The sequence below is a fragment of the Terrapene carolina genome, unplaced genomic scaffold (genome assembly GCF_002925995.2).
Source record: "Terrapene carolina triunguis isolate 2854851 unplaced genomic scaffold, T_m_triunguis-2.0 Scaffold198, whole genome shotgun sequence".
Classification (NCBI taxonomy): Eukaryota; Metazoa; Chordata; order Testudines; family Emydidae; genus Terrapene; species Terrapene triunguis.
The window spans coordinates 1812336-1831511 of record NW_020664549.1 but is presented as its reverse complement, the minus strand read 5'-3'; the positions used below and the strand labels follow the sequence as shown (position 1 = coordinate 1831511).

General features: G+C 41.7%; 1 protein-coding gene across 3 annotated transcripts; it reads right to left on the bottom strand.

The window, feature by feature from the left end:
- Positions 1-1245: 1245 nt before the first annotated feature.
- LOC113407111 (retinoblastoma-binding protein 5) lies at positions 1246-18470 on the bottom strand. 3 transcript variants are annotated; one of them, XM_026655164.1, is made up of 14 exons: positions 18410-18470; positions 16845-16870; positions 15786-15958; positions 14844-14984; positions 14052-14214; positions 13347-13456; positions 12143-12262; positions 11558-11711; positions 11371-11442; positions 10622-10739; positions 8963-9032; positions 7607-7836; positions 6501-6695; positions 1246-2186 (listed from the first exon to the last, which is right to left on the bottom strand). In XM_026655164.1, exons 1-14 carry the CDS (start codon positions 18426-18428, stop codon positions 2158-2160), a joined length of 1620 nt encoding a protein of 539 aa, XP_026510949.1. In that variant the 5' UTR covers positions 18429-18470; the 3' UTR covers positions 1246-2157. The 3 variants fall into 3 exon arrangements, with proteins under 3 accessions (XP_026510949.1, XP_026510951.1, XP_026510950.1); XM_026655166.1 differs by having other exon boundaries at positions 6618-6695; XM_026655165.1 differs by lacking the exon at positions 18410-18470 and adding an exon at positions 17573-17639.
- Between the last annotated feature and the right edge of the window lie 706 nt (positions 18471-19176).

Genomic DNA, 19176 nt, shown 5'->3' with positions numbered 1-19176 from the left:
GGAAAGTAGGCAAGGATGGAGAAAGAGAATCTCTACAATGTCCCATCTGCTAAGTCTCAAGCAGAACAGACTTTCTTCAGCTCAAGGACTGAATAAGGATCACCTTAAATTCAGATGTGTGTAGCCCACATAATCCTGAGAATATAAGGAGGTTATTGGGGGAGATGGTACTGTTAAACGTCAGTTTTTCCATGACTTCTGTGTGTATCTGTCACCTGTGGTTTGTCAGCTACAACTGAAATGGAAAGAATGAGCAGCCACACAACTTATGGGTTGCGATTCAGAAGGTAGCATCATTCGAATACACCTGGCAATTTTTGTCATTCTAGGTGATATCACCATGAAAGATGACATCCCATAATGCTGTCTCAGGTTTAAAAAGTATTAAACAAGTAAGCACTTATGAAAAATATTACACAAACCCTGTACAAATTAAAGTAACAACTGATCTCCCAGACTGCACGCAGAAACTAGCCCCAAAGCCCCTTTTTGCAAGACTGTGTGTGGAAGCAAGTCCAATGGTCCATTTTTGCTACTCAAGCTAAGATAGTGATGTTATTTATGTAGGGTCCTTTCTTACACAGTCCGGAGCATTTCCTGAAAAGTATTAGGAGCCTTCAACTCCACTGAGTTCAATGAGAGTTGAGGGTACTCAGGACACTGAAGAACCAGGAGTATAATTTGCAAGACATCCGCTGCCTAATTTCCTATCTCTACTAGTTTGCAGGAAGTTCTCTCCTGACCATCACTGTGGCACACTCCAAATGGTGGCTTGAGCCTGACCTCAACAATGCCCAGTGTACATGTTCTATAACTGAGCTATTCTGTGTACATATCAATCAATGTCACTTAATCATCAGCAGGGACAGTTGTTAAGGAACAATGCTGACTGACTTTAGAGACGTTCCTATCTAGTTCTCCTTGCACAGAACAACAGTGGCAGCATTATACAGGTCACTGGGGGACAAGGGAATTAAAGCATACATGGGAAGAAGAAAAAAGGTTGAGATTTTGAAAGCACACACAAACCTCCATCTTTCCCCTCTCCTTTTTTCACCAGGGGAAAAAAAATCTGACCATTTTAAAACGATATATAAGGATCCTTGGCTCTTAAACCTGTGTTACTGTTTCATGATTGGCTTTTCTTGGCTCTTATTCAAGGTCTTTGATATTTAACTGAAAAAAAGCTTGAGTATTTATACTACAGATTCTTTTGAGATAAAGATTGGGTTCTCTTTCTTCTCCACTTGCAAGAACAAGTCAGCAAAAGAGGGAGCCAGCTGCCTACACTATGGCACCTGATATGACAATATAAAAAGAACCAACACTGCAGGCAAAGAGATAAAGTAGCAAAATGCAACCTTTTATATACCTCAGCCTAAAGGCAACAAAGTCAAATTCGTGGGTCTTTTATCTAGACTTATTCTATCTTCTCCCTCCCCAATTCCACCAACAAACAGTGTCATGAAGCTGGCATCTTTCACCTCCACAAACCACTACATAAAGTGCCCATTCTTTGCAGACTTCAGAGACTATCTCAGCTTCTAATCCGAAATCCTTGCCTGATGGCGTGGCATCAGACCTTGCACACAACCAGCAGTGGTGGTACAAAAGGAGTGCGTGTATGAAGATATTAACAGATTTTCTTTTAACTCACTGTAAAGTACTGTAGAAATGGCAGAGAAGAAAGAAACACACAACAATTCACTGAAATGAGAGTTAATGAAATGGAAGTTCTTAGGAATACACAGTCAGAGGATACATGGTCCTGGGAATAAAAATCTTGGCATGCTTCAGTTTCAGAACTAAAATCTTTGAAAGAAACAAACGGAAAATGATTTCTTAGCTTGAAGAAAGCAGGGTGCTTCACTTTAGCAAATGCCATAAGGAGACAGTCCACTCAGTTTCTTTGCAAATCTCCTGTCCTGAGAGTCAATATCTTACACTGTTTGTGGGAGAGAGGGTTGAGGAGAAGGAATGAAGGCCATTTTCTCTTCCATAATTCACTTCTTATAAAAAGTCACTCCCTGCATCCATGAGCAATCAGGTTGCTGTATTAAGTTAAAGTCAGTCCATTATCTGACTGAGCACCTTGTCCATATTCCACATTATGGTGCCAACATAGGAAAGAACAGAGGAAGAGAAAGCAGAATGTCTTCATAACAGTTCTGAGATTGCACCACCTGCTAAAGAGATCAAAGACAGGTGAAAAATATTTCATCATCAGGGAATCCAAACAACTGGAGGTCATCAAATATGCTAACATTGCCAGAAGAGCAGGCTAAAACAGATATTTTCAACATAGCGCGACACTTTTCAGAAGCATGACAGACACTGGTTTGGTGATTATACCACCACTTAAGTTGTCTGTGCACAGAATCCTAAACACATGCAGAAATACCAGATATGGACTAGAGGAACTCTGATCTCATTTTGCAGGAACTTAAGCAAACTTACCTGGTTTAAGTTTTGGACTTTAATCCCCAAACTCAGATCAAAACACAACCGAACTCAAACACAAGTTCCATTTGGTTTTGGATTTGAACAGTTTTCTTTGCACAGTTTCAATCTTAAATTATAAAATGGCCCAGGCAATTGAGCTTGTTTATACTGGGACTCATTTTCAATTGAAGAAAATGCAGTTACCGTCAGACTGGGCAGCACAATGGCAGCCATTCATCTGTACTGGGCTCAGCAACCCAGGCACCTGACTTGCAGAGATTGCTGCACTGCCATGATGCATTCAAACAGCTTCCGGAGGAAGTATGCATATTGCACTGCTGTTTTAGCAATTGACTGACTAATTCACAAAGCAGCCCTGAAAGAAATTAGTGACTTTAAGCAGGAGGTATGATAAAAAAATCAGTCTTCGCTAGCGAAGTGTCTGCTTCTGCATGGTGGGTCGGACCATAAGCAGGCAAGACTCCTAAAGCAGAGAGGAAGCCGGCTGAGTTTGAAGGTGACTATCCACAAGTGGCATACACTAATGCCCTCAAGAAAAGATTGGTTGCCTAACGAAGCATGCATGAATACAGGGTGGACAAGGGAAAGGAGAGAAGGTAGGCCTGAACATTTCTGTTTGAGATAACAGGGCTCTAGGAGTTGAAAGAGTGTATGCTCCTCCGGGCAGGGCATCTCTGGCTACTCCATCAACTTGATTCACCAGTATGTTCTCCTCATATTGACCTCAATCCTACACTGAGATACACTAACATGGATCTATGAGGAGTCCCATTAAGTCCATAGGACTCCACGGGGGTGTGCACTAATGCAGTGTCTCAACCTTTTTGATATCAAGGACCAGCTTGCTGCCTTCCTAAACTGTGTCAGGGAGATCTCAGGGACCAGCGCCAGTCCACAGAACAATTGTTGAGAAACACTGCACGAATGGATCTTAATAGAAAATAAGTATTGTGTAAAAATAATACTAATTAACTGTTTAATGCCCAAGCAAGCTCAAGAACATCTGAATTAGCACTAAATGAAAAAAATAAAATCCTTACTGATAGCACAAAGTAAAAAAAAACAAATAAAAGGCTCCACTGCCCATTAACATCCACTAAGATTGCTAAAGCTAGTGGGGGAATGGCTAAAAAAATTTTTTTTTTAAATCCACTACTCTTTTGGAAAGAGAAGCCCCCATTTTTCAGGCTCTCTAAAAAGCGTGAGGCCTCCACTGGCCCTGTAGCCACCGTTTCACTCAAGCCATACAGGTGCGCACATCTCAACATCAACAATAACAATGGGTGAAATTCTATAGCCGGGGTGCTACAGGCTGTCAGACTATACCGTAATGGTTCCATCTAGCTTTGATAGCCAGGAGTTTATAATGATGTGCAAGAACAAGGAAGAAGGAGTCTATTTTAACTTTTACTGCATTCAAAACACATATGGGGAAATTTCTTTTAAAGGGAATTATAGAGGAGATGGAAGTAATACTGATGGCAAGCTGCAAAGGAAATGTAGGCTGTGACCTGCCTACAAAAAATGTCTCAGGCAAGTCAAACAAACATATTCATAAAGCTACACCTGTATGACTGCACAAACATAGTATCTGGAAAAGACCTGCTAACAATGATAATGCCATTTGCCTAGGAACAGGTAGACTACATTGCCACATAAGCTCAAAGGTCAGACACCTTGTACATTTATTAAAAGCACTGAACAACTTCTGTGGTTTTTTCCCTTTTTTTTCTCTTTTGTTTGCAAATAGTGGTGAACGGTGAACCGTGTATGATGCTTTTCCATTTATATCTGCCTGAACACAGTTATGTTAATTAGCAGTGTGGTAAAAGAAAAAAAATGTACAGTATTCTGCACACTCATTCTTATATTTGTTTGGTTTTAAAACTGGTTCCGTCCCTCCAGCATGACATGATGGTGCAGTCAGGATGTGCAATGGACGCCTGCCTGGATAATTTAGAATCCTCAGAAACCAGATACTCTTTAACACTATATTTTTGCTTTAAAAGAAAGTATATGGTGCTTAATTACTTGGACAATCAAGGATAATTTTAGAGACGTTAAAGTGCCAAAATTAGGACGACATTTGAAGCCATTCAACACCATCATCATCAGGAGTAATTTTTGCATAGTGTCACGTTTGTTTTTGGCTAACACCTTCAGTTTAATTTCAAGCATTTTGGAGGGTGCAGAACATCAAGAGATTAAATACCAGTCAAGCTGCACACCCAATGGACAGATTTTGCCCTGGAAGGTAGACATATTTCTGATATATCCCCTCATATGCCAAGAACAAGCACTTATTGATACCAATACAAGCAACATAACAGGAGCAGAGCAGGAAGGACAATGAGCAAGGTGGGTAACATAGGACCAGCAGTGTGGGGAGGAGGGGGGCGGGGGGGAGGGAATCAAATCTGGACAGCCTAAAATCCATAGCAGCAGCTGCTGAGCTCAAGGATATGCAAAATTTTGTGTATGAATCAATCATGCCTTTGGGTCTCCGTGCATCACTCTTAACTTACTTCAACACATCTAGAAAATGGGGCACAACACAGCAAACCACAATTCATATTTTGCTTTTCTGTACCTAGCTGAGCCTTTCCAAATATGCAGGTAGAAGAGCAGCTTCCCAATCTGCTACCGCAGCATGTGTGAAACGCGGACCTTTGTTTTCAGTCAATTTCAGCTGAAAAGGGCATTGTCAAGTAGCTAAACCCCCATATTTAGGTAAACCAAATACAACCTAATGTTAGTGCACAAGAACCAGAAAGTGACCAAAAAATGTAGAGTCAGCAAATCCTGCTCTCACTTACAGCAATACAACTCCCACTGAATTCAATGACATTCCAACACAGGCATGAGAGCAAAATTAATTTTCTCGACAGTGTCCTTTTTAAAATATCCTTTAAAAAAAATAAAGGATGAAGTAGAGCTCATCTTCCCCTGCCAGATCAGAGTGCTGTACATCTGCTAAAAGGAGGATCATAACATTTCTTTATAGGAAATTAAGCTTTTACCTAATGGAAAGTGGCAGGAATATATTTTGGCAAAAGCCATTTAAACACGGACACAGTACTCTGATACAGTAAGGAAAACACGAGTTTTGGTTGCTACTCATTCAGAAGAGGCCCAGAGGTGGAGCAAATAAAAGATTTCATAAGCAAAGTTACTGCAAAATACTTTTATGCTCAACAAAAAAATTACTTTTTTTGTGGAAATCCACTGAATATTTATAAATTCCTTCATGGTAAATGGTTAGTTCCTTGCAGAATCTATGTGTGTACACTGAATGGGGAGGCTTGTATGGTGAGCAGTATTACATGAAAGCTAACTACTTAATTAAGAACCAGAGATAATCCCTAAAATGTACAATATACCAAAACAAGGAACAGGAAAATCAAGTCAGCAAGAAGCTTCTAAAATGCAGCAATAGTCTTTGCACTGCTAAGTGTCTGCAACCAAGGGAAAGCAGCCACTGCTTGCAGCAATGCTATTATGGAACAGTTTTTCCCCTCTCTCTCTCAATTTTGCTTATGCAAATTTTAGGTTCTTTGGCATATCAACCACTACTGATGATGGCATGGAGCAATCAATACCTTACACCTCAAAATCCTCCACCACTTACATTCTTTCCTAACACATATTTCAAGAAACAACTTCCCTGACTGGCAAACTGAAGCCTATTATGAATGTAAGAGCTGTCACGCACTACGTTAAAGAATCAAACCACCACCACCTTTTTTGTTGTTGACATAACATTGAATTAATATTATACTGGAAAATCCTGTATGTTCTTTAGCTGCAGTATATGCAACAGGGTGTGTGTTTTCATTTTGTACATAGTTTTGGTTTTGTGATCAATATAAAGTTATTTACACTTTAAGAAAGGAAAATTTTGTCTATCCTTGACAGCAGCTAAACACTTAGTGAGCAAATGCCATTTGGGAAGATAAAGTGGTAAGACTATATCAAGTCAGGGTCTGTACAAAGCAAGGCCACCAAGCAAGCCAACGACGCTCACGCTGGGTCCTTACCTGTCAAAGGCTGTCCCAGCTCCGCCTGCACTTTACCCTTCGCTGCTCCTTCCAGAGGTAAAGCACCTCTGTCCCCTTTGTAGAGTTTCGGTTTAAATGGAGAATCTTTCTCTTTACCTTTTGATCCTTTAGGCCTGCCTGCTTGCTTCTTCTTGGATTTACCATCTCCCTTCACACCCAGCAGCGGATGGACTTCTGCAAAGAGACAGATACACCTGAAATACTCGCACATGCATTATAACCATTGGAGTGGCAAATTGAAGTCACTTGACCCACCACTCCCCTTACATCTCTGATGTCAGAGGATGGGATTTATAAGAAGGAAAACACTTTCTTTAAAATCTGTAAAAGATGGATCAGTGTAGTCATTTCAAGAAATGAGACCAACACCCCAATCACTTTGGCTGTATGAAATCAGAGGAGTGAGGGCAAACAGGGACTAGGATTATGGTAATGATTACTGCAGCCACCATTGGCCTAAGTGTCACCGTCTCCAACAGCTAAATCAATGCTGCTGGAGAGAATGCTTTCCCACAGGATGAAGGCCAGCTTTTTATCAAGGAGACAAATTCAGTTTTAGCAGAAGTTGGCCCTCTGAGGCAAAATACAGTGGCACAAACACAGAAGAAATGTATTTTGCTATTCCTGGTCCGATTTATGAACGCTAATATACTTGGGCTTCGCCACCTTTACCTACCGCCATATAATGCTGCATTTCTGTTGGTGTAGGCCTAGACTCTAATTCTATTTCAACGTGGGAGCTAGCAGAGATAGAAGTGACTTAGTTAATGGCAAAGCTCTTCCAATTTATCTTACTATGGCTAAATGAGCAGATTAATGAAGTACAAAGAGCACTAAAAATCATCGTTTTAGAATGACTTCACTCGTTCCTAAAAGAATATGAGTTATAACAGAACTTGGTTCACAGCGATGGCCAAAGACAACTACTATCAAAAGCAACATAAAGGTTTTTGACTATTAGCACGATTAGAGATTGATTTTGTAACACCTGGTCTTGAAACTGGTGGGAGCTGGGAATGCTGCAAAGATGAAACACCCGTCTTCAAAGCAGAATGGGCACTAAAATGAAGGCAACTTTCACTAACCATCATTAGGCACTCCTTGCAGTTCAATGTTGGTCATTTTGGGTTTCTTCTTTGGTGGCTGAGGTCCATCAGATGACGACTGCCTCTTCTTCTCGGAGCCTATTCCCTCATCTGTTAGGGAGGTCTGGACAGCATCAGGTGGGGGTCCATAAGGGTTTTCTTCTGGGTCTTCCACTTCAGGAGCAATAGGTAAATACAGCAATGCCTTGGAGTCCTCCAGTTCTTCATCGCTGGAAAGGAGAAAATATTTTAGTTTTAAACCATGCACATTTAATATACTTTTCTCTAGGTCCCTCAAGTAAGATGGTCTCTGAAGGAAGCAGCCACACACAGACACTACACAGTTACCAGACAATAAAAATCTGTATTGCCAAGTGTCACGGAGTGTGGGGGGACACAAGGCCCTGCAACCCCGGCTTCCTGCGATTCACTATGACTCTCAGCCAGCCAGTAAAGCAGAAGGTTTATTTAGACGACAGGAACACAGTCCAAGACCCCCCCTCAGTTAGGTCCATCTTGGGGTCCCAGGGCACCACAGCCCCCTTGGGAGGTCAGAGCCCCGTCTGCCTCCCAGCCATGTCACCAGCCAGCTCTGAACGCTCTCCCTAGCCTTTGTTCAGTTTCCCAGGCAAAGGTGTCATCTGGCCTCTAACCCCTTCCTGGGTTCTCATGTTACATGCTCAGGTATTCTCCCTCGGCCAGTCTCCCATCCCCCAATGCAGACCATCCTAGCCACACTCCCCTGTCAGCATTCAAAGACCACAGTAAGAACAGTCCAGGTTCGTCACACCAACAACAAAGAAGATTGAGAAGGGAAGGCGAAGCATTGTGGAGGCAAGGCATTTAACACCTAGGAGGCACAGTGCTCCTCACGATACACGAAGCCGTGCTAATGGATTTCCATAGGTCTTCCTGGACCGGAATTACATTGCCTAATCTTCAAATCTCACATCATAGCCAAATTAAAAAGGTAGAAATAGAAGCATCTTTAGAAGTTTGTCAGGGATATAGGGGGAAACAACAGGGGAGAGCAAAGGGATAGGACTATCATCTTATTGTTTCTCAAGGCCAACTAAAGATTGAGCTTTAGCATGAAGTGCTAGGGTTTTATACCTTGCTAGTGCAGCATGTAAGACTGCAGAATACAATCATTTTGTATACTCAGATATAGTCTGGTCTCAGTAAATTATTCTCTAGACATGTAACTCCTCTCAGCACTATTGGGAACACATGCAAAATCCCAACACATGGAAATAAGAACACAGACATGTGTTATATATAGAATGAGTGCAATTTATATATTACACAGAGAATCTTGGGCACATATTTGGGATTTCCAGTTTTCTAAAAAATTACCTGCTACAGAAGGCAGCAATAGGATCTACACTGGTTACATCCACTTCCTCATCCTCTGCAGCATCAGCACCTGAAAAAACAAAGAAATGGAGCAATATAGCCTGAAAGGGAAAACAGAGACCTCTCCTTAGGAAGCTTTAGCTGATGCCTGAATCTCTAGCATGCAAGATCTCGAATCACAAAGTTAGGCAGAAAGGTCTAGAGCATTTCTCTTGAATATATCTGAATCAGATTTTTCACCTCTTCCCTAAGTGTCTGGGTAATCCAGCACCAACAATGTTTTAAAATACAACCTCTATCTTGTTAATCTGATTGAAGTTGGAATCTGTAAAAACCATGTAAGCAGACATGTTCAGGTGTCTAGCATGCTTTCTGTAATGGTTGCAAAGGGTTAGGCCTTATCTACACCAGCAGCCAAACCGTTTTTTCCTGAGGGAGAAAATGGGGGAAGCCCATTGCAAGTGACAGAGCATTTCCTAGTGTAGGTGGATCTTAAATTACAAGGTAGTATGTCAAAAAATACATTTGGTTCTATTTAGTCATAAACCACATCTTACAAGGAGTGCTAAACATACAGGTTTATATGAGTAAATAATTCAAGTTTTTACTATTTCCTATATCAAGTTTTAAAATGGACTTAAAATTATTTTACAGATTGCAGGTGATTAAACAGGTGTTTTTTTAATATATATCTATAAGAATAACTTAACTACCATTAAATGCCTTTTGCTGCCATTTAAATAACTTTTTAAAATCATAACAAATTTGATTCCATTCTCAATTCCAACAAATCCACATTATCCAGTTCTGGGCGCCACATTTCAGGAAAGATGTGGACAAATTGGAGAATATCCAGAGAAGAGCAACAAACATGATTAAAGGGCTAGAATACATAACCTATAAGAGAAGATTAAAAAATTGGGTTTCTTTAGTTTGGAGACTAGAAGACTGAGGGGGGACATAACAGTTTTCAAGTACATAAAAGGTTACAAGAAGAAAAATTGTTGTTCTTAACCTCTGAGGATAGGACAAGAAGCAATGGGCTTAAATTGCAGCAGGGGCGGTTTAGGTTGGACATTAGGAAAAAATTCCTGTCAGGGTAGTTAAGCACTAGAATAAATTGCCTATGGAGGCTGTGGAATCTCCAGCATTGAAGATTTTTAAGAGTAGGTTAGATAAACATCCTACCTCCTTTTGTTGGTTTCAATCTTTCACTCGGGTGTTTTTTTTTTTGTTGTTTTTTTTGGCACCACCAAGTGGCGAAGTTATGTTGCTACTGCTTGAAATTCAACATTTCCTCTCCCACTAATAATAGTGATCCCCTTCAAGAGGCTTACTGCGTGTTTGCTTACTGCTTATATCTTGTTTGTGCATAGGTATTTCACTTTGTATGGCTTATGAATCATAGGCGCTGAAGTCATTTTTTACATGAAGTGTTGGATGTCAAATATATGGAAACAAAAGCATAAGTGAAGCGTGTTGCTTTGCCTATGACCAATAATCCTAGCTTGTTTTATCATCTATCATCTCGCTACCACTGTTTTTAATCACATATCTTTAATTTCGATTTTACTATTTATCCAGACATAAGAATTATTTAATAAACATTGGCACTTACAGCCATGTCTCTGTTACAAGCATACTCGCATTACATGTTACCTGTCTGCTCTGGCTCACTCTTATCTTCATCCTCAATGTCAAACTCTGACTCCCTCTCTTCATACTCTACGTTTTCATCCAACTCTTTAAAGTCAGGCGCAAAGGCACTCCAGTTTTCCTAAACCGCAAATTCAAAGAGAACTTTACCTTGTGCAAACAAGCAGCAGCTGCAATGAGACAGCTGTGTAATTGTACTCTAGCTCTGCCCCCAAATCCTCCAAACCATGTGCACTGCCACAAGACCAGCCCCTCTTTGAGCTTCATAGTCACATGGCAGACTAAACACTGGAAAAGTGAGTTTCCTTGGTCATTTTTATTTCCTTCATCCCTTGAAATCTCATAGTATCTTTGCACATTGATAAGGACTCCCATAACCAGAAGGATGCATGCTATATTTCATCATTTGTGTTTGTGATTATGTTCTCAGATCTGTTATCTGCAAATAATAAATTGAGAAGCACACTGCTCCCGTTATGTGAGAATTCAGGCTCTGCAATAAGGTCCAGATTCAGCAAGGTGCTTAAGCACAGGCTTAACTTTAAGAAAATGAATAATTCCTTAATGTTCACTGCTGTGCTTAAAGTTAAGCACACTCTTAAGGATTTTGCTCACTCAAGACCTAATTCAGTAACATATTGGAAAGAAAAATTCTGTGGAGCATCACCTGCCGGAATACTCAAAATACAACCTGCCCAGAGAGAATTAACTGGCTACTATTCCCTATGGAAATTAATCTGTAAAACACCTACCACTTGATTCTGAGCCCATATTGACACAACACCACTGGAAATGGAAGCGATGATTGGTCGGACAGGATGCCACTGGAATTATTCAGATGGTAAAAGGGGAGAAAGAAAAAGTTTATTTTTAAATGGATTAAGGAAGTTTGTTTGTTAGAATTATAACTGACAGAAAAATTATGGGAGACACACTCACTGCTACATCTAGCAACAGCTCCCCTCTGGTTCCATGGAGGATTTTCACTAGGTTTCCAATGCTCTTCTCCCAGATGTACAGAGCATGCTGCCGTGCTGATCCTGCCACTATGTACTCCCCATCCCCAGAGAAACAGCACTTCTTCCACGGTGTCCTGCATGCAAGGGAATTAAAAACATAAGAATGGCCATACTGGGTCAGATGAAAGGTCCATCCAGCCAAGTATCCCATCTTCTGACAGTGGCCAATGCCAGGTGCTTCAGAGGGAATGAACAGAACAGGTAACCATCAAGTGATCCATTCATAAAACAAAGCAACTTGTTACATTACTGTACAATGTGGAGAAGACAGGATTCTAGCAAAGGTTTCACAGGAAAGAGTTATTAAGGTTTTCTTGGGTGAGAGGTTCATTGAATTCTTTTATTCATTTGAAACCCGTGCCTTGTAGTGTGTTTAAAAGCCTTGTTACACCAAAGGCCACCCTGAATGAGATCCATTCTTTGTCTAAACACACCGAGCAGTGAATGCTACACTAAAGCACATAGCTTTATCTCTCAAGCCACCAATCTCTCTGCTGCTTCCTACCTGTTTACTAAATCCTGAAGCTTCTGCATTGGCTCAGGCTCTCCATCTCGCCCACAGGTTAGTATTTCCCGACCATCATAAACCCTGATTATTCGGTCAGCTGTGTTTATTAAAAAGCAGCTGTGGGAAGGAGAACACAGTTAGAAGAGAGTTCATTACATCAAAACAAGGACTTTAAAAAAGTATTTTTTTTTAAATCCTAAACTAACATGTAAAATACCATAATTTTTATTATACATTCAACATTAAAGGTCTGTATCTAGAAGAGGCGGAGCACTCACAACTCCCCCTTCAAGTCAATGAGAGTTGAAGGCACACATCATTTTGCAGGTTTGGGCCCCAGATAAACAAAACATTTCCTATAACATGTACCTACACTAACCAGAAAAAAAAAATATATGCCAGAGATGTATTAATCTCATCTCCTTCTATTTCTCCCACTTTTAATTCAAAAGTAAATTTATCCTTTAAAAGCTAGCCAGAACTGTGAAACCAACACACTGTTCTGTCACATTTCCAGCTCTTCATATTTTCTATTTATATAAACAGACAGTGTATAGCTGCTAAGATTTCCCCTGAATTTTGTAGTTGACACATCCCCCACAGCAACTAATTTTGGAGCCATAGCAACAAGTATTCACGCTCTTTTACTCAGAATATTTTATCCAAAAGATCACAAATCCTAAAGCAGAATATCAGGGGGTAGCCGTGTTAGTCTGTGTCCACAAAAACAACAAGGAGTCTGGTGGCACCTTAAAGACTAACAGATTTATTTGGGCATAAGTTTTTGTGGGTAAAAAAGCCTCACTTCTTCAGATGCATGGAGTGAAAATAACAGAAGCAGACATTATATAATGACAATTATAGAATGCCTGCATCTGTAATTTTCACTCCATGCATCTGAAGAAATAAAGGTTTTTTACCCACAAAAGCTTATGCCCAAATAAATCTGTTAGTCTTTAAGGTGCCACCAGACTCCTTGTTGTTTTCCTAAAGCAGAATGGAACCCTTCTAGTGTTATTCACTGCTGCACTTCAAGGGTTGATTGTTGCAGCAGAGGTAAACAAATCTCTAGAGGTGACAAGTAAGGAAACATTTACTTTTAATGTATGTCTCTGGATTAACATATGTTCTGTCCGTGTTTTTATAATCCATTCATCCATCTTAAAACTTTTCTATTCACCTCCAATTTTCTCCTACTCACCTTCCTTTCCGGGCAAATTCTATTGATTTAATAGCTGTGGTGTTGCTGGTTCCAGTTGTTACTCTGAAGGAAGCAACCAGATCCTGAGTATCTGTTTTTAAGACCAAGATCTGAAGATTAAAGAAACAGAAAATAATCAGTATCTTCATTAACACTCACAATGTGAGGCTGTGTAATCCAGGTATAGTGCCGGGGACTAAATCAGGATTCTTGGGTTCTAGTTCCTGTTTCTGTAACTAATTCTTGTGTCCTTGAGCAACAAGGAACTTGTCCACTCTATGCCTCATGCTGCCTCTCAGGAATATAGGGAGAATATCTACCTCACGGTGAGAGGCTTAAATCAGCAAGTATACGGTACTGAGTACCTCTGATAAGAATTATACATCTATAGCACTTTTTATCATGCAGTTTATGTGCACTAGAGGAAGAGAGACCCCTAAAAATCTTCTCCAAAACAGTAGCAATACAAGTAATACTTAGTGCTTAAATACCATTTTTTATCTATAGATCTCAAAGATAGAGTCAAAGTGCTTTACCAAGGAAGGTCAGCATCATTATAGTAGCAATGATTCAAGAAGCTCTCAGGGAACATGTCTCACAGACCAAAACAAAGGACTTCATCCCTAGAAGGGTCAGGCACCTGGACCAGGAATTGCATTCTTTTAATTATTTCACTCACTGAGCATCAGCACAGTGTGGTCTCACCTTCCCCTTGGCATTGCCTGTATAGATATATTCCCCTCGCCTGTCGAAAGAGGCCACCACATTCAGATCGGAGTCATCATCCACAGGTAGAACAACATGTTTTGAATCAGACAGCGTTAGCATCACTGGTGCAGATTTCATGGGACACACCAAAACCCTGTTTCTGCAGAGGAAAAAAGGAAGAGTTAGCAGTTTGTCTTTTTTTCCTAGAGTCTCCAATTTTCACATTTACAAGTATGGAAAAAGTTGAAGGAATCTGAGAAAAGCAGGGATGTATTGTAGCTGAATATGATATACGTTCTTTTGTTTCCTTGGCTTCTCTCTTGCATTCATGAGCAATAGATATTAAATGAAAAACCCTAATATCTTTGTTTTCTTGTCCTGACTTATTCTTGCAAACAATCGTAAAACAATATGATCTGGTGTTTATTTTTTCCTTTTTGTTTACATCTCTTTATGGATGTTTTTCCAAGTTTATACATCAAGTGTGTCAACTCAACAAGAAATTTGTAAATAAATTGTTAACACACATCCTTTTGTTTACCCTCTTCCACTTCCCAAAACTATTTTTCAGCAGGCTAGAGTCATTACAAAAAGATTTTTATTTTGTTCGCATTGCTAACACATTAAAGGGAGAGCATCTGGTGGACTAGACACAACAGTCAGGTTTTTAGAAAAATCCTTTTATAAGATCTAATAAACATGTTTTCATGATTATACAACTATAGGGAAGAGAGCATTCATTCAGCTCATAAAAGCCTCCTAAAAAGGGATCTTTTCCATACAACTTACTGGTCTCGGGGGTGATACTGAACTTTCAAGATGGGTGAAGGGAACCGAAACCTCTGGTCACAGTCTCCAGACAGAACATCCCACTGTGATACGATGTTATCAGTTGAAGCACTCACCAATTTGTGACCATCTCGACTCCAGCTGCAAGAGAAGAGACATATATTAACCTTTCAGGAAAAAAAATACACAAAACCTATGCTCACAAAAAAAAATAGTAGTTTAAATAGTCTATTAGAACTATGAGCCGCTATTATAAAACTGTCTGCTGGACAGCTCTATGTAGCTTTTATCTTTGTGTTTCCACAGACTGATTATGCATATCATTTCTTTAAAACTCACTTAGAGAATCAGATCCTATGAAGCACTGGCTTAGATAGTCATTTATTTGCTTTTGTATGTTGACTTCAGTGGGTCTTGAGAATGGCCAGCACTTCACAGTATCTGGCCCACAGCAAGCACAGATTTGACCAAATTCCATTCACAGCAAAGTAGAAATATTATGCTAATACATAGATTATAAACCTGAATAGACCGAAACCTGGGAATGAAGTTGCTTTATGAAAAAGTATCCTCTAAAATTCTTTGTTTTTAAGTGCCAATTACATCTCTTGACAGAAAGAGAGCTCTTTTAGATTAGTGCGCGTTCTTGATGCAGTAGTCTTGACACATCAAATTTGAAAGGCATGCCATTCACAGCTATTGAGAAAAGAGGCAAAATAAGGCAAAGGAACCCGGAGAGGAAAGAGTGGCATCCAACATCAAAGGGGTGGAGAATCTCTGAACTTGAAAGAGAATCTTAGGAAATTCAGAAGGGAGGTAAGGAATGAGGCTTTAATTAACTGAGTACTATAATCCCTTAGGAGCCTGCCATAAACTCTGGTTTAGTACAGAAATTTCATAATACTTCAACTCACATTCAACCTCTATAAGATAACTTCTTACCATAAAGAACAGACAGGGTGGATATGGGCACTTATGATTTTGGCTATGCCTCTCGTCAAGAAGTCCCAGATGACAATGCGGCCATCGTTACAGCCCACTGCAAGCAGAGTGCCCCACCTGTTAAAGGTACACGTCAAAGCCATACTGATACAGTCCAGCGTCCCATCGGCCTCCTGGAAATAAACAATGGCAGAAGAGACTGTGAGAAGCCAAACTTCTGTTTTCAAGCTTTGTGCCCACTTTACTTTACCGACTTTTAAACCTTAAGTGCAAAATGTATGAGCTACCACCCGAGATTTCAATTGAACACCAAGAGCCAGATGCTTGGATGATCAGTAGCCAGACCTTGAAGGAACACTCAACCAGGTTTAAGCCCAGTCATTAGGAGTGAAATTGCTTTTAAAAGGGCATTTTCTAAAGCTCACTAAGTACAGAAATATATTCACAATTTATTTTGAAGGGGAAAAGGTAGCATATTTAAAATTCCACTTCTCCAAGCCAAATGGCAAACAAAAGAAAACAAACAGCCAGCAGAGGTGTAAGACAGTCAGAGACTACTTTTTATTTTTAATCCAAGTTCTATGCTCAGAGTGTACTTTTCGTGAGTTCTGGGAGCCATAAATTTTAACCTGATAGATTTCTAAGTTAAATAGCCTGATGCCAGATTTGAAGATAATATAGAAGTAACATGTTCAATTCATGAACGAACAGTTTTTTGATTCTCAAAGAAGACCGAAATACTCAATGTAGAGATTTATACCCACACAACCATCTCTTCCCTACTCCACTTGACTGTTTACAAACAAGACCTGCACATACAATGGTTCCATTAGCACAACTAACTTTGGGATGGATATAGTTGCAAGGCATGACGACTTTCCTATTTTAAAGCCTCAATTAAGCATAGCCCTGTAACAGCTGACTTATTTGTTTGGCTTTTGGTTTTTTAAAAACAACAATTAAATGATGCGGGACAGATTAAAAGTGAATATAAATAAAATCAAGTCAGTAATCCAACAAAAACTAAAGAAAGAGTGACCTCCCAAAAGAGAGACTTACCTCAGGATAGTTCTGTCCAAAGGACTCTGCAACAAAACAGAAACATCATGCTTGAATGAAATTCTATGAAAATCACATATTTCATATTGAACAACCCCACATTGTTTCCATTTAGACACAAGGCTGCTGTCATTATTCTAATAGATTAGGTTTATAATTACACTGATGGTCTGATCCTACATGCATGCTCAGCTCCCAGTACAATCAATAAGAAATAAGGGCACTCTGCATACAGCAGGATCATGCCTTAAGCTAACACAGATAAATCATGCATATGTCATTGTGGGTCTTCAAGTTTTACCCCAGATGTAATGAGACTTACCCGACTATCGAGGCCTGTCCCAAATTTGCTGTCAGTTTTCAAATAAGATTCTTCCCCCTCCTCCTTCCCTCTGCCCCCACGGTTTCATAAACCTGCACAGACACTGGCTACATGAATGAACGGCCGTGTTGGTGAAACTGGCCAAGAGCATGTTTGCATGAGAACCACCATCAGGCTGACACCTCATCCACCCCCATAAGTAGTCTGAGCCATTCTACACTGCAAAATTAGGATTCTCTGTTTTTTTAATGTCAACCCAGCCTCTTGACCAGATTTAAAGAGGAGAATCAAAAGCACTCTTGCCCCCAAACACTTGTCAAAAGCCTCCAACATGCAGCTTCCTGCCTCCCCATCTCTTTGTAACAGGTGCCCCATGATTTTGCTTCAAAAAATCTGGTTTTCCTACCTGCAGACTCCAAATATAGGAATATTTCTCAGAATAATAAAACTGAAGTACTGAATTTGGGTTGGGGGGTGAGAAATTATTTCTGTCCAAAGAATGACAGCCCCACACTCTGGGGAGCAGTACAGCTACAAAGTTCAACCTGCTTAACACCCCTGCCAGTGGGGAGGATAGGAACAGCCTGCAGGTTTGTGTACACAGGAGTGCTACCTACTCCTCCGGGTGAGACCCAAACCAGATGCTGTTTCTGCATGTTCCCAGGGCAAGGGGAAGGATGTAAAAGCAAGTGACAAACTGCAGCAGCACAACACAGGCCACGCATGACGTTAACAAACCAGCCAGTGTCACCAAAGGGGACCAGACCTGAGCCCCCACTGTAAAGACCAGGCCCTCTGCTGAGACTGCTCCGCCCCAGGAACCTCGTGGGCCCTGGACTCCCCAGTACAAGGGGCTTTGCCCCTCTCCCCCAGCAGGCCCCTTCCCCAGCAGGGGCCCCTTCCTCCCTGCCAAGCCCATGCCAGCCCTTCCCTATCCCCAGCCCAGCGCACCCCCTCGCTGGCCCTTCCCTGCAGGAACCCCCCCCCCCGCGCTCTGTCCCCAGCCCAGCGCACCCCCTCGCTGGCCCTTCCCTGCAGGAACCCCCCCCCGCTCTGTCCCCAGCTCTCCCAGGCCCTCGGGACTCCGCACACCCACTGGAGAACCCTCCCCCCTTCCAGAAGCGGGACCCGGCCCTAGGGACCCCACCGAGGATGCCCCGCCCTGCCGTCTCCGCAGCCGCCCCCTAAGGGGGAGGGGAGCAGATGGGACTCCAGAGGGGGCAAAGCGCGAGCGCCCACTCACCGAGCAGCTCCAGGTTCATCTTGGCCGCTGTCTCGCTCCGTCCCCGCCGCTCACCGTCAAAGACCCCGGGGGCCTCCTCTCTGAATGGGGCTGCCCTACGCGCTGCCTGATAAACTGCCCCCGGCGCGCGAATCTCTTCGCGGCTTCCCCCCCAGACCTCTGCTTCTCCCCACGGCCGGCTCTGGAGCGCGGGGTGGAAGGGAAGCACAGCCCCGCAAGCCGGGCCGTGGACTAGGGAGTCAGGCACCGCCGCGGCCACCCCGCAGTGGTGCCGGGGAAAAGGTTCCTATCTGGAGCAGAGAGCCGAGAGTGAGGTTCCGGGTACACGAGGGAGAGATGGCAGGGGAGGGGCTCCGGCACAGCTCAGAGGAGGCGGGAGAGTGGGAGGAGCTCTATGCTAATTGGCTTCCTCTCTTCCCTGCTGGGAGCGAGAGGTGGTGGGGGCAGGCTCTTCTCCAGGCTCGTAAGCTACTGTACAGCACCAGCTCTGCAGCTCTCCCTAACGCTCAGACTTTTGATTGGGGCATTGCTCTGGTTTGTGCAATAGCCCCATGGGGTGGCTGTAGGAGTGCAAGCAGCATTCAAGAGCAGAATTTGTCCTTGATTCTGTTCTCCTCCTGCACAGAGATTTAAAAATTTTATTAAGATGATAAAAAAAGTGAACGGCACAGAGTTTAAGCATAGAAGTTTCTGGTGATCAGGGAATAACATACAGACTATCAAGGGTGCTAAATTTGGTTTAAGAGCGGGTGTCATAAAGAATACAT